We start from the raw sequence: 15841 nt of genomic DNA, 5'->3' as shown, positions 1-15841 counted from the left end.
AGAGTCATAAGTTTCAGTGCAAGACATACCATGCTAATTCTCCAGCAAAACAGAAACACAACCCTGAACAGTAAAACACAGGCTGCCCAAAGCCTGTGTCAAACCCATGGACACCCCAAAACTCACTACTGGACACTTCACTGCACTACAGAGAGAAGAAATCCAGCTCCACCCACCAGAACACAGACACAAGCTCCCCCAATCAAGAAACCTTGACAAGCCACTAGTCCAACTCCACCCACAGGGAGTAGACTCCACAATAAAGAGGAACCATGAACTTACAGCCTACAGACATGGCACCCCAAACACAGCAATCTAAACAAAGTGAAAAGGCAGAGAAACATTCAGCAGGTGAAGGAATATGATAAATACCCACCAAACCAAACAAAAGAGGAGACAGGGAGTCTATCTGAAAAAGAATTCAGAATAATGATAGTAAATATGATCCAAAATCTTGAAGACAAAATGGAGTTACAGATAGACTAGAGACAAGGATTGAGAAGATGCAAGAAATATTTAACAAGGACCTAGAAAAAATAAAGAAGAGTCAATCAATAATGAATAATGTAATAACTGAGGATCAAAAGCACTCTGGAGGGAACCAACAGTAGAATAACTGAGGCAGAAGAGAGGATAAGTGAGGTGGAAGATAGAATGGTGGAAAGAAATGAAGCAGAGAGGAAAAAAGAATTAAAAGAAATGAGGACAACCTCAAAGACTGCTGGGACAATGTTAAATGCACCAACATTCAAATCACAGGTATCACAGAAGAAGACAAAAAGAAAGGGCATGAGAAAATACCTGAGGAGATAATAGTCGAAAACTTCCCTAAAATGGGGAAGGAAATAGCCACCCAAGTTCAAGAAACCCACAGAATCCCAAAAAGGATAAGCTCAAGGCGAAATACCCCAAGATACACATTAATCAAACTAACAAAGATTAGACACAAGAGTAAATATTAAAAGCAGCAAGGGAAAAGCAACATACAACATACAAGGGGATCCCCATAAAGATAACAGCTGATATTTCAATAGAAACTCTTCAGGCCAGAGGGAATGGCAGGACATACTTAAAGTGATGAAAGAGAAAAACCTACGAACAAGATTACTCTACCCAGCAAGGATCTCATTCAAATATGAAGGAGAAATCAAAAGCTTTAGAGACAAGCAAAAGCTTGAATTCACCATCACCAAACCAGCTCCTCAACAAATGTTAGAGGATCTTCTCTGGACAGGAAACATAGAAAAGGTTTATAAAATCTAATGCAAAACAAGTAAATGGTAATGGGATCATAGTTATCAATAATTACCTTAAATGTAAAAGGGCTAAATGCCCCAACCAAAAGACAAAGACTGGCCAAATGGATACAAAAACAAGACCCCTATATATGCTGTCAGCAAGAGATCCACCTGAAACCAAGGAACACACACAGACTGAAAGTGAAGGACTGGAAAAAGATATTTCATGCAAATGGAGACCAAAAGAAAGCAGAAGTTGCAATACTCGTATCAGATAAAATAGACTTTGAAATGAAGACTGTGATAAGAGACAAAGCAGGACACTACCTAGAAAACTATGAAAACACTCATGAAAGAAATCAAAGATGACACAAATAGATGGAGAAATATACCATGTTCATGGATCAGAAGAATCAATATAGTGAAAATGAGTATACTACCCAAAGCAATCTATAGATTCAATGCAATCCCTATTAAGCTACCAACGGTATTTTTCGTAGAGTTAGAACAAATAATTTCACTGTTTGTATGGAAACACAAAAAATCTTGAATAGCCAAAGCAATCCTGATGAAGAATGGAACTGGACACACATGTAAAGAACAGACTTTTGGATCCTGTGGGGAAGGCAAGGGTAAGATGATTTGAGAGAATAGCATTGAAATATCTTTCATCACCATATGTGAAACAGATGACCAGTGCAAGTTCAATGCATGAAGCAGGGCACTCAAAGCTGGTGCTCTGGCACAACCCAGAGGGACGGGATGGGGAGAGAGGTGGCGGGGGGGGGGGTTCAGGATGGGGGGGACACATGTACACCCGTGGCTGATTCATGTCAATGTAATAAGGCAACAACCATCACAATATTGTAAATTAGCCTCCAATTAAAACAAACTAATTTAAAAAAAAAACAAATTACAGTATAGTAACATCCACAACTGCACTCATCTCACACGCTAGTAAAGTAATGCTCAAAATTCTCCAAGCCAGGCTTCAGCAATACATGAACTGTGAACTTCCAGATGTTCAAGCTGGTTTCAGAAAAGGAAGAGAAACCAGATTCCAAATTGCCAACATCTGCTGGATCATCAAAAAAGCAAGAGTTCCAGAAAAACAGCTATTTCTGCTTTACTGACAATGCCAAAGCTGTGTGGATCACAATAAACTGTGGAAAATTCTGAAAGAGATGGGAATATCAGACCATCTGACCTGCCGCTTGAGAAACCTCTATCAGGTCAGGAAGCAACAGTTAGAACTGGACATGGAACAACAGACTGGTTCCAAATAGGAAAAGGAGTATGTCAAGGCTGTATATTGTCACCCTGCTTATTTAACTTCTATGCAGAGTACATTATGAGAAACGCTGGGCTGGAAGAAGCACAAGCTGGAATCAAGATTGCTGGGAGAAATCTCAATAACCTCAGATATGCAGATGACAGCACCCTTATGTCACAAAGTGAAGAACTAAAAAGCCTCTTGATGAAAGTGAAAGAGAGCGAAAAAGTTGGCTTAAAGTTCAACATTCAGAAAACTAAGATCATGGCATCTGGTCCCATCACTTCATGGCAAATAGATGGGGTAACAGTGGAAACAGCGGCTGACTTTATTTTTCTGGGCTCCAAAATCACTGCAGATGGTGACTGCAGCCATGATATTAAAAGACGCTTACTCCTTGGAAGAAAAGTTATGATGAACCTAGATAGCATATTAAAAAGCAGAGACATTACTTTGCCAACAAAGGTCCATCTAGTCAAGGCTGTGGTTTTTCCAGTGGTCATGTATGGATGTGAGAGTTGGACTGTGAAGAAAGCTGAGCCCCAAAGAATTGATGTTTTTGAACTGTGGTGTTGGAGAAGACTCTTGAGAGTCCCTTGGATTGCAAGATCCAACCAGTCCATTCTAAAGGAGATCAGCCCTGGGTGCTCACTGGAAGGAGTGATGTTAAAGCTGAAACTCCAATACTTTGGCCACCTCATGTGAAGAGTTGACTCATTGGAAAAGACCCTGATGCTGGGAGGGATTGGGGACAGGAGGAGAAGGGGATGACAGGATGAGATGGCTGGATGGCATCACCGACTCAATGGACAGACATGAGTTTGAGTGAACTCCAGGAGTTGGTGATAGACAGGGAGGCCTGGAGTGCTGTGATTCATGGGGTAGCAAAGAGTCAGACTCGACTGAGCAACTGAATTGAACAGTCCACAAAATAAAAGATAAAATCAAGTAACTAAGGGAAAGGAGAAAATTATATTTAAAAAAAAATTTTGCCTGAGTCTCTAGCAACTAAAAGGGAAATTAAATGGATCATAAAGCTCTCATTCTCTAATGAAAGAAATGCTACCACTGAAAAGATTCTAAGTTGAGTGAGGATAACAAAAACATGGCTGTGTTGTCACTGCTAATGATACAACCTCAGGATCCTTCTTTACACAGCATTCTAATGAACCATGAATTCATCAGACATGGCTCTTAGAATAAATCTTCACGATCTCTTGTATAAATGGTGTTCTTTTACCTCAAGAAATCTGTCATTTAAAAATAATAAAGCATGCATACCTGTTTTATATATATATATTTAGGTGTTCAAGGAGAACAAGCACTGATCTGCTAATTCCTAGTCAGTACACTTCACTGCTTTATAACAGGTTTTATGTCGGTTTTAAGCATTCCTTCTATTAAACCCTGACCAACTTCCAAACGCAAGCAGCAGCAATTACAAACCAGGTTAAGTTCTGACTTCCTTCTATTTGAAATCCTTTGTGGTAAGACATTTATGATGTGTCATATCTCACTGATTCCTGATGGCATTTTAGGCACTCTGGTGTCAAGATTTTTCTTTGCCCATTCAAATCAGCCAGCAAAGGCCAATTCTGAGCAGGAATATAGTGAGCCTTCCATGTAGCAAGTGCATGATTTCCCTTACTTTCTAACACAGGTATAGCAGTGGCCACAGGACTGGGAAAGGTCAGTCTTCATTCCAATCCCAAAGAAAGGCAATGCCAAAGAATGCTCAAACTACCTCACAATTGCACTTATCTCACACGCTAGTAAAGTAATGCTCAAATGTTTCAAAGCCAGGCTTCACCAATATGTGAACTGTGAACTTCCTGATGTTCAAGCGGGTTTTAGAAAAGGCAGAGGAACCAGAGATCAAATTGCCAACATCCGCTGGATCATCGAAAAAGCAAGAGAGTTCCAGAAAAACATCTATTTCTGCTTTATTGACTAGGCCAAAGCCTTTGACTGTGTGGATCATCATAAACTGTGGAAAATTCTGAAAGAGATGGGAATACCAGACCACCTGACCTGCCTCCTGAGAAACCTATATGCAGGTCAGGAAGCAACAGTTAGAACTGGACATGGAACAACAGACTGTTTCCAAATAGGAAAAGGAGTACGTCAAGGCTATATACTGTCACCCTGCTTATTTAAAATATATGCAGAGTAATCATGAGAAACACTGGGCTGGAAGAAGCACAAGCTGGAATCAAGATTGAAATATCAATAACCTCAGACATGCAGATGACACCACCCTTATGGCAGAAAGTGAAGAGGAACTAAAAAGCCTCTTGATGAAAGTGAAAGAGGAGAGTGAAAAAGTTGGCTTAAAGCTCAACGTTCAGAAAACGAAGATCATGGCATCTGGTCCCATCACTTCATGGCAAATAGATGGGGTAACAGTGGAAACAGTGTCAGACTTAATCACTGCAGATGGTGACTGCAGGCATGAAATTAAAAGAGACTTTACTCCTTGGAAGAAAAGTTATGACCAAACTAGATAGCATATTCAAAAGCAGAGACGTTACTTTGCCAACAAAGGTCCATCTAGTCAAGGCTGTGGTTTTTCCACTGGTCATGTATGGATGTGAGAGTTGGACTGTGAAGAAAGCTGAGTACCGAAGAATTGATGCTTTTGAACTGTGGTGTTGGAGAAGACTCTTGAGAGTCCCTTGGACTGCAAGGAGATCCAACCAGTCCATTCTAAAGAAGATCAGTCCTGGGATTTCTTTGGAAGGAATGATGCTAAAGCTGAAACTCCCGTACTTTGGCCACCTCATGCGAAGAGTTGACTCACTGGAAAAAACTCTGATGCTGGGAGGGATTGGGGGCAGGAGGAGAAGGGAACAGCAGAGGATGAGATGGCTGGATGGCATCACCAACCTGATGGACGTGAGTTTGAGTGAACTCCAGGAGTTGGTGATGGACAGGGCGCCTGGCATGCTGCAACTCATGGGGTTGCAAAGAGTCAGACACGACTGAGCAACTGAACTGAACTGAACTGAAAGTATAAGAGATTAAGAGTAGCAAGAATACACAGAAGAACTATACAAAAAAAGATGAGTGGGATAACCATGATGATGTGGTCATTTCCCTAGAGCCAGACATCCTAGAGTGCAAAGTCAAGTGGGCCTTAGGAAACAATACTATGAACAAAGCTAGTGGAAGTGACAGAATTCCAGCTGAGCTATCTCAAATCCTAGAAGATGATGCTGTTAAAAGTGCTGCACTCAATATATCGACAAATTTGGAAAACTCAGCAGTGGCCACAGGACTGGAAAAGGTCAGTTTTCATTCCAATCCCAAAGAAGGGCAAACTCAAAGAATGTTCAAACTTCCACACAATTGTACTCATTTCACATGCTACCAAAGTGATGTTCAAAAATCCTTCAAGCTAGGCTTCAACAGTATGTGAGGCAAGAATTTCCAGATGTACAAGCTGGATTTAGAAAATGCAGAGGAACCAGAGATCAAACTGTCAACATCCATTAGATCATAGAAAAAGCTACAGAATCCCAGAAAAATATCTTCATTGACTATGCTAAAGCCTTTGACTGTATAGTTCATAACAAACTGTGGAAAATTCTTAAAGAGATGGGAATATCAGAGTACCTTACTTGCCTCCTGAGAAACCTCTATGCAGGTAAAGAAGCAACAATTAGAACTGGACATGGAACAACAGATTATTTCAAAATTGGGAAAGGAGTACATCAAGGCTGTATACTGTCACCTTGCTTATTTAACTTTTATGCAGAGTGCATCACCTGAAATGCCCAGCTGGATGAATCACAAGCTGCAATCACTGGGAGAAGAGGAACTAAAGAACCTCTTGATATATCCCTGAAACAGAATGGTGAAGATGAACTAAAGAGCCTCTTGATGAGGGTAAAAGAGGAGAGTGGTGCTGGAGAAGGCTCCTACAAGTCCCATGGACAGCAAGGAGATCACACCAGTCAATCCTAAAGGAAATCAACCCTGAATATTCACTGGAAGGACTAACGCTGAAGCTCCAAATACTTTGGCCATCTGACAGGAAGAGGTGACTCACCGGAAAAAGACCCTGATGCTGGGAAAGATTGAGAGAAGAAAAGGTGGGTTACAGAGGGTGAGATGACTGGATGTCATCACTCACTCAATGGACATGAGTCTGAGCAAACTCCAGGAAATGGTGAAGGACAGGGAAGCCTAGTGTGCTGCAGTTCATGGGGTCACAAAGAGTCGGACATGACTTAGCGACTGAACAACAAAGAAAAAAGGTCAAGAAACTTTAGAAAGGACCCTTGGGTAAGTGTGTCTCCTTGGATTTGCAGAATCAGTTTCTGCGTTCTTTATATCCCAACAATTTAGAGGGCATTTTTAAGGCTTTTAGAGGTCCCCAGATTTTTATACCCACTTCATATTTACCTTCCAGGCCAAATGTTTACATGTGTTCATTATTTTTAAAAAATAGATGGAAACTGAAAGGGCTGAATCAAGGAGACTAATGGGAGATTAACATTCTATGAACAACAACCAAGGGTTTTGCTGTATAGTTATATCTGTATGCACATAAGCATGTTTCTGGTAGCAAGGTTGTCAAGGCAGGATTTTACAAACCTGCATAAGAAAATCAGCAATGTATTCTGTTTTCAAGCAGTATACATTCTGGGCAGCAGCTTCTGCTATATTAACTCCTGAGTCATCTGGTTTCTGTTTATTTAAGTCAGAAAAGAGATGTGTAGCTTCTTTAAATAAAGATACAGAATAACCAGGCAGCACCTAAGGACAAAACAAAAAGCACCACAATGTATCAGTGTTCCAAGGTAGTTCAACTGTATAATCTACACTTAAGTATTACCATCTCATAAAGTACAGAAAATCAAGAACTGATCACAGCAACCTTGGTTAGAAGTAATTATAAAAAATCCAGTTAAGTTGAGTCAATACAAACCTTTGCTCCTCCTGACTGAAGTAGGCGTTTGAATCCTGATTCTCGGGACTGATCAACGTGTAAAATAACTTTCCACCCACTAAACGCCCCCTGCAAATAAAAAATAATCAGTGTAGAAATTATTTGGAAAATAAATGACAATATAAAAACATTATTTTCTCTATAGTCTTAGTTTTATGTAAGTGAATAATCTTAAGTTTTACTTCTGATGAACTGATAACTATCTTGGTCAGAACACTGATACACACAGTCATTGTTGTCTGGCATACAGTAGGCCATCAATAAATTAATAATTGAAGAATTAAAAAATGATTTAATAAGTAGGTAACAATAAAACAAAGCAACTTGACATTTGTTTAGTTTTTTTCTAGTATTTTTTTTTTCCTTCCAACTACTCTAATTGTAGAATCTAAAACACGGCTTCTTAGATTAGATGAAGCCTTACTACTACTTCCCTTGAAAATGACTACAAATTGGAAATTTAATTTAAGTACAGAATTCAGTTAACAGAAGCTAGTGGAATTACTCTAAAATAAAGGGAATCAAGAATAACAGGGACTTGGAGATAGCACAGAACTCAGAATGTAACATAAAAGATGACATAATTTGTACTTTTAACCTTTTTGTGAGGCATGGACCTATCTGGCAGTAGTAAACCTATGATCTGTTTTCAAAAAAAAAAAAAAAAACCAAACAGCTTTATTGAAATGTAATTTCCATACCATATGAATGTTTTATAAATGTTCAAAATAAAACAAGGTATTACAAAAGAAACCATTTTATTGAAAATTATAAAAATATTTAAAAATCTGTGACATAATAATAGATGTGCTTCTACCTTAAACCCATCAGAGGGTTGAAGACACCATTTAGTAAAAAGTGCATTTAAATACACCTACTGTACTAACCATCAGATTACTACTGTTTTTTAAAACTTTATTTATTTGGCTGCACCTGGTCTTAGTTGCAGCATGTGGGACTTTTAGTTGCATCAGGTGGGATCTAGTTCTCTGATCATGGATTGAACCTGGGCCACATGCACTGGGAGCACGAAGCCTTAGCCACAGACCACCAGGTAAGTCTTACTGCTGCTGTTGTTCAGTTGCTAAGTTGTGTCTTTGACTCTGCAACCACATGGACTGCAGCATGCCAGGCTCATCTGTTCTCCACTAAGTCCACTAACTAATTTGAGAGTTTGCTCAAATTCATGTCCTTTGAGACAGTAATACTATCTAACCATAGCTTACTGGCCTACATTAACCATGCTCATAACACAGAAGTCTTTAATTGGGCAAAATCAGCTAACACAAAGTCAATTTTATAATAAAGTAGCTGAATATCTCATGTAATTCACTGAATACTATACTGAAAGTGAAAAACAGAATGGCTGTATCAGTCGTTTACTGCCCCCATGATCACGTGGCTCACTGGGCGCAGCAGATGCTGCTACAGCCCAGCGTCACCAGAGAATACTGCATTACAAAATGCTAACCTGGAAAAAGACCAACATTCAAAATTTGAAATATGCTTTTTACTGAATGTGTATCTCTTTTGTAGCATCATAAAGTCAAACCACTGCAAGTCAAGGAGGTCTATATGTACTATAATTTTAAAGTTGTGATGAACATAATATTTTAAGTTGCAAACATAATGCAAGCAAAAATATCTGATTTCTGGGACTTCCCTGGTGGTCCAGTGGTTAAGAATCTGCCTTATAATGCAGGGGATGCAAGTTTGATCCCTGTTGGAGATCCCACATGCTGCAAAACAACTAAACCCATGTTACAACTACTGAGCCCGAAAGCCACTACTGGAGATTTCGTGCACCACAAGGAAAGACCCCATATGATGCAGTGAAGATCCTGTACAGTGCAAGTAAGACTCAACAAAGCCAAAGAAATAAATAAATTTTAAAAAATAACTGATGTCTGTGGGGAACATCACAGCACTGTTAACAGTGTTGTGATTTGCTGCCTAGACTTATATAATGAAGGAAATGCAAACTTTCAATTAGAGGTCTGTAAAAATAAGGATGTATTTTCCCCCCATCGAAAGTGTACAGCCTTTCTGAATTTGATCTATAAACTCCTTTGATATCTGATTTGATAATCTGTGGACCCCAAGTCGAGAACTCCTGAAGCTAGAGGCTGAAAAGATTCTTTGGAAGAAATATAGTATGGGCCACATTTTACACATATAAATGATTTTTAAGAAAGCCATCAACATAAATATGTATTACTGTTGATCACAATTAGAAGAATTAGGAATCACATTAAGCTCAATTTAGAATGCCCAAATTAAGTATATCAATCAAAGAATAAAAGACAAATAGAACTAGTCTTACTTTGTAATACAGGTTCTCTTTAGTCATGACATCAAATGCCATTTATACTACCCACATAATTATATATATTAATACCTCAATAATGCCTGATTCTTGTCTTTGCTGGATTTTTTTCCTCCATCTCATTGCTGCAAGTGCTAATTTTCGTTGCTGTACATTGATTCCAGTCAAAACATCGAGTATGGAACTACTTCCCCACTCATAGTCTTCTTCCTAGAGAATTAGTTCAACAAACTTTTGAATTCCTACAATACGTCCTCAAAGAGTCCACAATCTAGTAAGAGCTACAAGCTACATATTTTGTTCCTCTAAATACAGAGAGTACTAAGCAAGCATCAATTTATGAGCATGGAGGAAATGTAGATTAATTTGCCTTCATATGAAAGTCATGTACATCTAGCTTCTTCTTAGCAACTGGTAGTATTTAGATTACTGGGCTTTACCTACTATAAGATGAACTTCACAGAAGGACATGGTCTCAGAGGAGGTATTTATTAACAGTTTGATTACTAGCCTATACAAGAGAGATCCCTGAGGTATCTTGATTGAAAACTTCAAAAACTACATGATAGATATTACTGCGATGGTCAGTTACAAACCAAAATATTTCAAATAACTAGTTTAATATTTTATGTGCTGGAATCAATTATTAAGACATTTAATTTTAAAGAAAAATGACCATTCATGTTACTTTGCATACACACCGACATGAAGCGCCCAGCAGTCCTGCAAGCTTCAAGGTAGGAGCGATGGAGTACCCACTTTCCTGCTGCCACGGAAGCTAAATATTTCTCGTTGCGAAGTGGATGCCCCACAACAATGTGTGTACAGCTGGGATCAAAGCACTGCTTCTCAATCACTGATCCACCTTAATTAGAGAAAAATTGGTACTTTATTGATTCTTAACCTTTTCTGAGGGAAAATGTACCTCAACTATACAGTGGTGGTGGTTTAGTCGCTAAGTCGTGTCTGACTCTTGCGACCCCATGGACGGTAGCCCGCCAGGCTCCTCTGTCCGTGGGATTTTCCAGGCAAGAATACTGGAGTGGATTGCCATTTCCTTCTCCAGGGGATCTTCCCGACCCAGGAATCGAACCCAGGAATGCAGAGAAGTTATTTATAAATGAATTGCATTAAATAAACAAAACCCCTGACAATTACTTTACATGCGTATTTTTATAAAATGTTTACTCAAAATTTCCTGCTTCTCTGAAATTGGTTTGTTACAATTAAGATTAAAAAAAAGAAACTGAATACAAACAAGAGCAACCAACTGCAACTGGCTGTTCTCCTAAGCCTCTCTTAGGTTCACATCTCTTAAGTCTCTCTCAACTACCTTAGCAATTTTCAAGCACTGAATATGTCACCAGGGAGATGGAGGCCAAAAATGGGCATCTACAGACTTAAAACAGAAAAAAAAAATTTTTGTCCTGCTTTTAGTGGAAACAAGGTCAGTAGACCAACACAGAAGCTCAGGAGGAAAACACACGCTAGGTAAATAGAGATGAAGGAGATGGTGAGAGCTGACCCCTCTTCTCAGATATGTAAGAAAGAAGTCTGACTTTGAGGAAAGAAGAAGGCCTAAGTAAATAAAAGTATATGTAAAGCATGCTTTTATTTATATTTTAAAGGTTAGGCAGTGTGGTACCAAGGACTTCCTGAGATTTTTAACAAAACAATGGAACTCTACTCATGCTTTACAGATGACTTTAATAATTAAGAGCGGCAATACTTTTGAGCACTGTAGTGAGTTTAAAGTATTGACTCATTTAATCATCACTATTCTATGAATATTCTATTATGTACAATTTATATATGAGGACACAGGTACAGAGTAACTAATCCAGGATCACAGTGACTAAAGAACAATAAGGTAAAAATTCCATTATTAATATCCATATCTAATTCTACGTAGTAAATTTATTATAACTCAGACAACAGGTGAACTTATCAGTTCATTTAGACAATGATGGGACTCTCTGCAGTCTAGTATCAAAACCCTCTAGTCACAGACTCCCAGTTCAGCAGTCTGCACTCATCTGGCTCTGCTCTCTTCTAGACAAGCCTCTGCTAGCTGCATAGTTTATAGAGATGGAACACTCCACACAAGACAGACACTTGCAAGTGCTCCATTTGGTGACCTCTAGGTAATGCTTAGCAATTTTGATTTATCTCCATCTAATTTATTATATGACTGGGAAACAAATGTTCCACATGAGTGAAGTTTCCAAAACATACAGCTTCTTAAGTGTACAACTGTATCTGAAAGAAATCTAAAAAAAAAAAAAAGTGTCATAGTTCACAAACTTAAAAGGAGAGCACTAAAAGACCTTTTATCTTTTCTTGATTCAGGGCTACTATTAAACAATCATTATTTCTTAATGTTTCTCTAGGTCAAGTTGTCATATTAAGTTCTATAAGGCTGCTTTGTCCAATACAGTAGCCACTAGCCACATGTGGCTACTGAACACCTGAAGCACAGTTAGTCCCTATTGAGATGTTGAGATGTGCTGTACATGTAAAATATATCCCAGATTTCAAACTTAGTAAGAAAAACAGGCAAATTATCTCACTGATATTTTATACTAATTACATGTTGAATATAATATTTTGAAATATTTTGCATATATTAATAAAGTAAATATTAAATAAAGTACACATATAAATAAAACACATATCTAAAATTAATTTCATCTGTTTCATTTTACTTTTTAAAATGTAGTTGCTAGGACGTTTACCTTTCTAGTATGCTGCTTCCAGAATGGTGTCAGATGGAGAGCCTGACAACCACTAGAATAAGAACGCCACAGCAGGAGGAGCTCCAGTCTGGACATCAATGTAACTTCAATTTCATGAAAATGTAGTTTTAACTATATAATTCCTTTGATTTTGTCCAGAGTTTCAACGATTAACACTCAAAGTAGGACAAGATTCTTACACCTTAATGTTGGGATTCACTTTAAATCTTTAAATCCTATGACTTAAGTTCTACTGCTGATAGGCTGTATGGCCTGAGACAAGTTATCCATCTTTTTAATCTCAATTTCTACAGCTTAAAAATGGTATCATTAATTATCTACATTTGACTTCCAAATAAGGTTACATTTTTGACATAAGTAAAATACTTGTACCTAGTTTTTCAATCAGATGACAATAATCAATACGTTCTTGAGGATTCAGAGATGACAACTGAAATATGTACTGTTTTTTTAAGTCTTCATGAGTCTCCTCTATTGTTATAATCTGGAATGGAAAAGTTTATTTTAGAAAAAAATTAACATCAAAACAGCTATCAAGTCTATGGTTCTTTTACAGTAAAATTTTACTTAGTATTCTAAGTTATCAAATGCAGAAATGATTATAATAGAGTAAAAAGAAATACAGTTTTCAGCGTATGACAAACCTTTGATATTGATATCAAAAAATTCTGAATGTAGCGTTAACAGCAATATCCAAAAGTCTTATCACCATACTAAGGATAAACAAACCTTTTCTCTAGGGTGTGGAGCCACAGGTGGGTTGGCTAGGGGGAAGGCAATACTGGGGGCTTGAGGCGTAGGGATCAGTTGGCTGTCTTTCATTGGAGTTTCCAGTTCTTCAGAGATCGGGTGTTTTGGGGCTCCAGTCACACATATGTTCCCGGGATCACAAACAGCTGAGGGGAATAAAACACCACAGTGTGATGTTGTCCAAATACAACTAAGAACAAAGTCTGGGAAATATTCTCATCTGTCTTAACCAAGATGAAATTAAACAGAAATTCTAGAATGTAAAACGTACATGCAAAAGAAGTAGCCTATTTTTAGAGCTTACAAATGAATGCAATTAAAATGGCAAATGGTGTTATCTGTGTACTTCTCTCTTTAAATACCACACCTTCATCAGTAAAATGTAAATCAGATTTTAAAAATGAGAGCAATTCTATGAGAAAATCAGAAGCAGAGATAAATCTATACATCTAGTATAGAGAAATACTCATGTGATCTGAAAGAGAAAGAGGGGGAAAGATGACCAATGATGAGAAACAGAAGCATTATGTTTTCAAGGTAAAGTCTAAGGAAGAAAAATATAGGGAATTCAGAAAGAAACTCATACAGCTCTAAAGAAATGTAGGTATGTGTCAGGTGGAGTTAAGACTTAAATAAACAAGATGATTGAGAGAAAAATCAAGCATTAACTACATAAATGCAAAAAGAACCGGAAAAATGTCCCAGGGAAAAAACGCCTAATCCTTAACTTCCAAATTTAATCAAAATACATATTTCAATGTATGATGCCTATGTGGCTAAGTCACTTCAGTCGTGTCTGACTGTCTGCAACCCAACGGACTATAGCCTGCCAGGCTCCTCTGTCCATGGAATTCTCCCAGCCAGAGTATGATAAATTACATCAATTTATAATTATTTTTCTGACTTTTCCAAGTTTAAGCCCAAATATACCTATTAAATTTTTGTTGGCATGTACAATTCAGAGAACCACAAAGTGCTTATCTATTTATTTTCAAGAAGTCAACATGCACTTAATACAAACAATTAAATAGATTTCTTTCTCATTACCCTGTTCAGCAATTTCTGAATCATGTAAAGGCTCCTGGAAAGGAGAATCCTCCAATTTTTTAACATCAACCTGAAGCTCAGAGTATTGTGTGGGACAACTAGGCCACTGCAGATTGCTGGCAAGTCTTGCTCTCTCCTCCCTGGCTGTAGGGTCATCCCAAATGATCTGTTCATTTTGGGAGGGCTCTGTGTTGATATCAGGTACTGTTTGACGAGACTGCCTATGGAATAGAAGTCACAATTTTAATAACAGATAACCATAACAAAATCTGTCCTCATAACTTCTGTTAAGTTAGACTGCAAATTGGTGGTTCACCTTTAAATGTCCATCATCTAGCACACAGTAAGCACTTGAAAATACTTATTCAATAATTGAACTTTGGGAAATGTTTATTAAAAAAAAAAATTTTTTTTTCCCAGAAACTTATCTGTTTTACCTAGAAAATAAAGCACATTGAATCTCTATATTTAAAACTTCAGAGGTAAGTTTACTGTAGGAAATTTAAAATTCTAAAATGATTACAGCATTTAGAAAAGGGACTTTTCTCAATTATATAGGATTAGGGAAACATAATGTTTAGAAACTGGTTACTTTGCTGACCATTCAGAGGCTGTATTTTTAATCACTGGAAACAATATCTGTAATTAAACAATAACTATAATTACATTGGAAGTGTACTTAGTATCTATAGGCTGCTTTTAAGGAAGGTTTTTTTGATCACTGACAACCAAACCTCTCAGAGTCTAAGGTAAGCCAGCTTTATAGTGAACTAGAGTGAAACATGTTTTCAGTTCAGTTCAGTTCAGTCCCTCAGTTGTGTCTGACTCTTTGTGACCCCATGAATCGCAGCATGCCAGGCCTCCCTGTCCATCACCAACTCCAGGAGTTCACTCAAAACTCATGTCCATCAAGTTGGTGATGCCATCCAGCCATCTCATCCTCTGTCTTCCTTTTCTCCTCCTGCCCTCAATCCCTCCCAACATCAGAGTCTTTTCCAATGAGTCAACTTTTCACATGAGGTGGCTGAAGTATTGGAGTTTCAGCTTCAGCATCAGTTCTTCCAATGAACACCCAGGACTGGTCTCCTTTCGGATGGACTGGTTGGATCTCCTTGCAGTCAAAGGGACTCTCAAGAGTCTTCTCCAACACCACAGTTCAAAAGCATCAATTCTTCGGTTCTCAGCTTTCTTCACAGTCCAACTCTCACATTCATACATGACCACTGGAGAAACCACAGCCTTGACTAGATGGACCTTTGTTGGCAAAGTAATGTCTCTGCTTTTGAATATGCTATCTAGGTTGGTCATAACTTTCCTTCCAAGGAGTAAGCATCTTTTAATTTCATGGCTGCAATCATCATCTGCAGTGATTTTGGAGCCCCCCAAAATAAAGTCTGACACTGTTTCCACTGTTTCCCCATCTATTTCCCATGAAGTGATGGAACCAGATGCCATGATCTTAGTTTTCTGAATGTTGAGCTTTAAGCCAACTTTTTC

At 38.1% G+C, this 15841-nt stretch overlaps 1 protein-coding gene across 1 annotated transcript in view; it reads right to left on the bottom strand.

Annotated features, from left to right (window-relative positions):
- TOPBP1 (DNA topoisomerase II binding protein 1) overlaps positions 1-15841 on the bottom strand; it is a 75066-nt gene that overhangs the window by 11619 nt on the left and 47606 nt on the right. The window contains exons 21-27 of the mRNA XM_052639171.1: positions 14345-14565; positions 13277-13443; positions 12920-13031; positions 10493-10656; positions 9864-10001; positions 7445-7534; positions 7111-7272 (exon numbers count right to left, since the gene is read on the bottom strand). Of these exons, the coding sequence (XP_052495131.1) occupies positions 7111-7272; positions 7445-7534; positions 9864-10001; positions 10493-10656; positions 12920-13031; positions 13277-13443; positions 14345-14565 (1054 nt within the window). The remainder of the gene's footprint in view (positions 1-7110; positions 7273-7444; positions 7535-9863; positions 10002-10492; positions 10657-12919; positions 13032-13276; positions 13444-14344; positions 14566-15841) is intronic.

This window comes from Budorcas taxicolor, chromosome 1, assembly GCF_023091745.1.
Source record: "Budorcas taxicolor isolate Tak-1 chromosome 1, Takin1.1, whole genome shotgun sequence".
Lineage (NCBI taxonomy): Eukaryota > Metazoa > Chordata > Mammalia > Artiodactyla > Bovidae > Budorcas > Budorcas taxicolor.
This window is presented reverse-complemented; position numbering and strand designations above follow the sequence as displayed.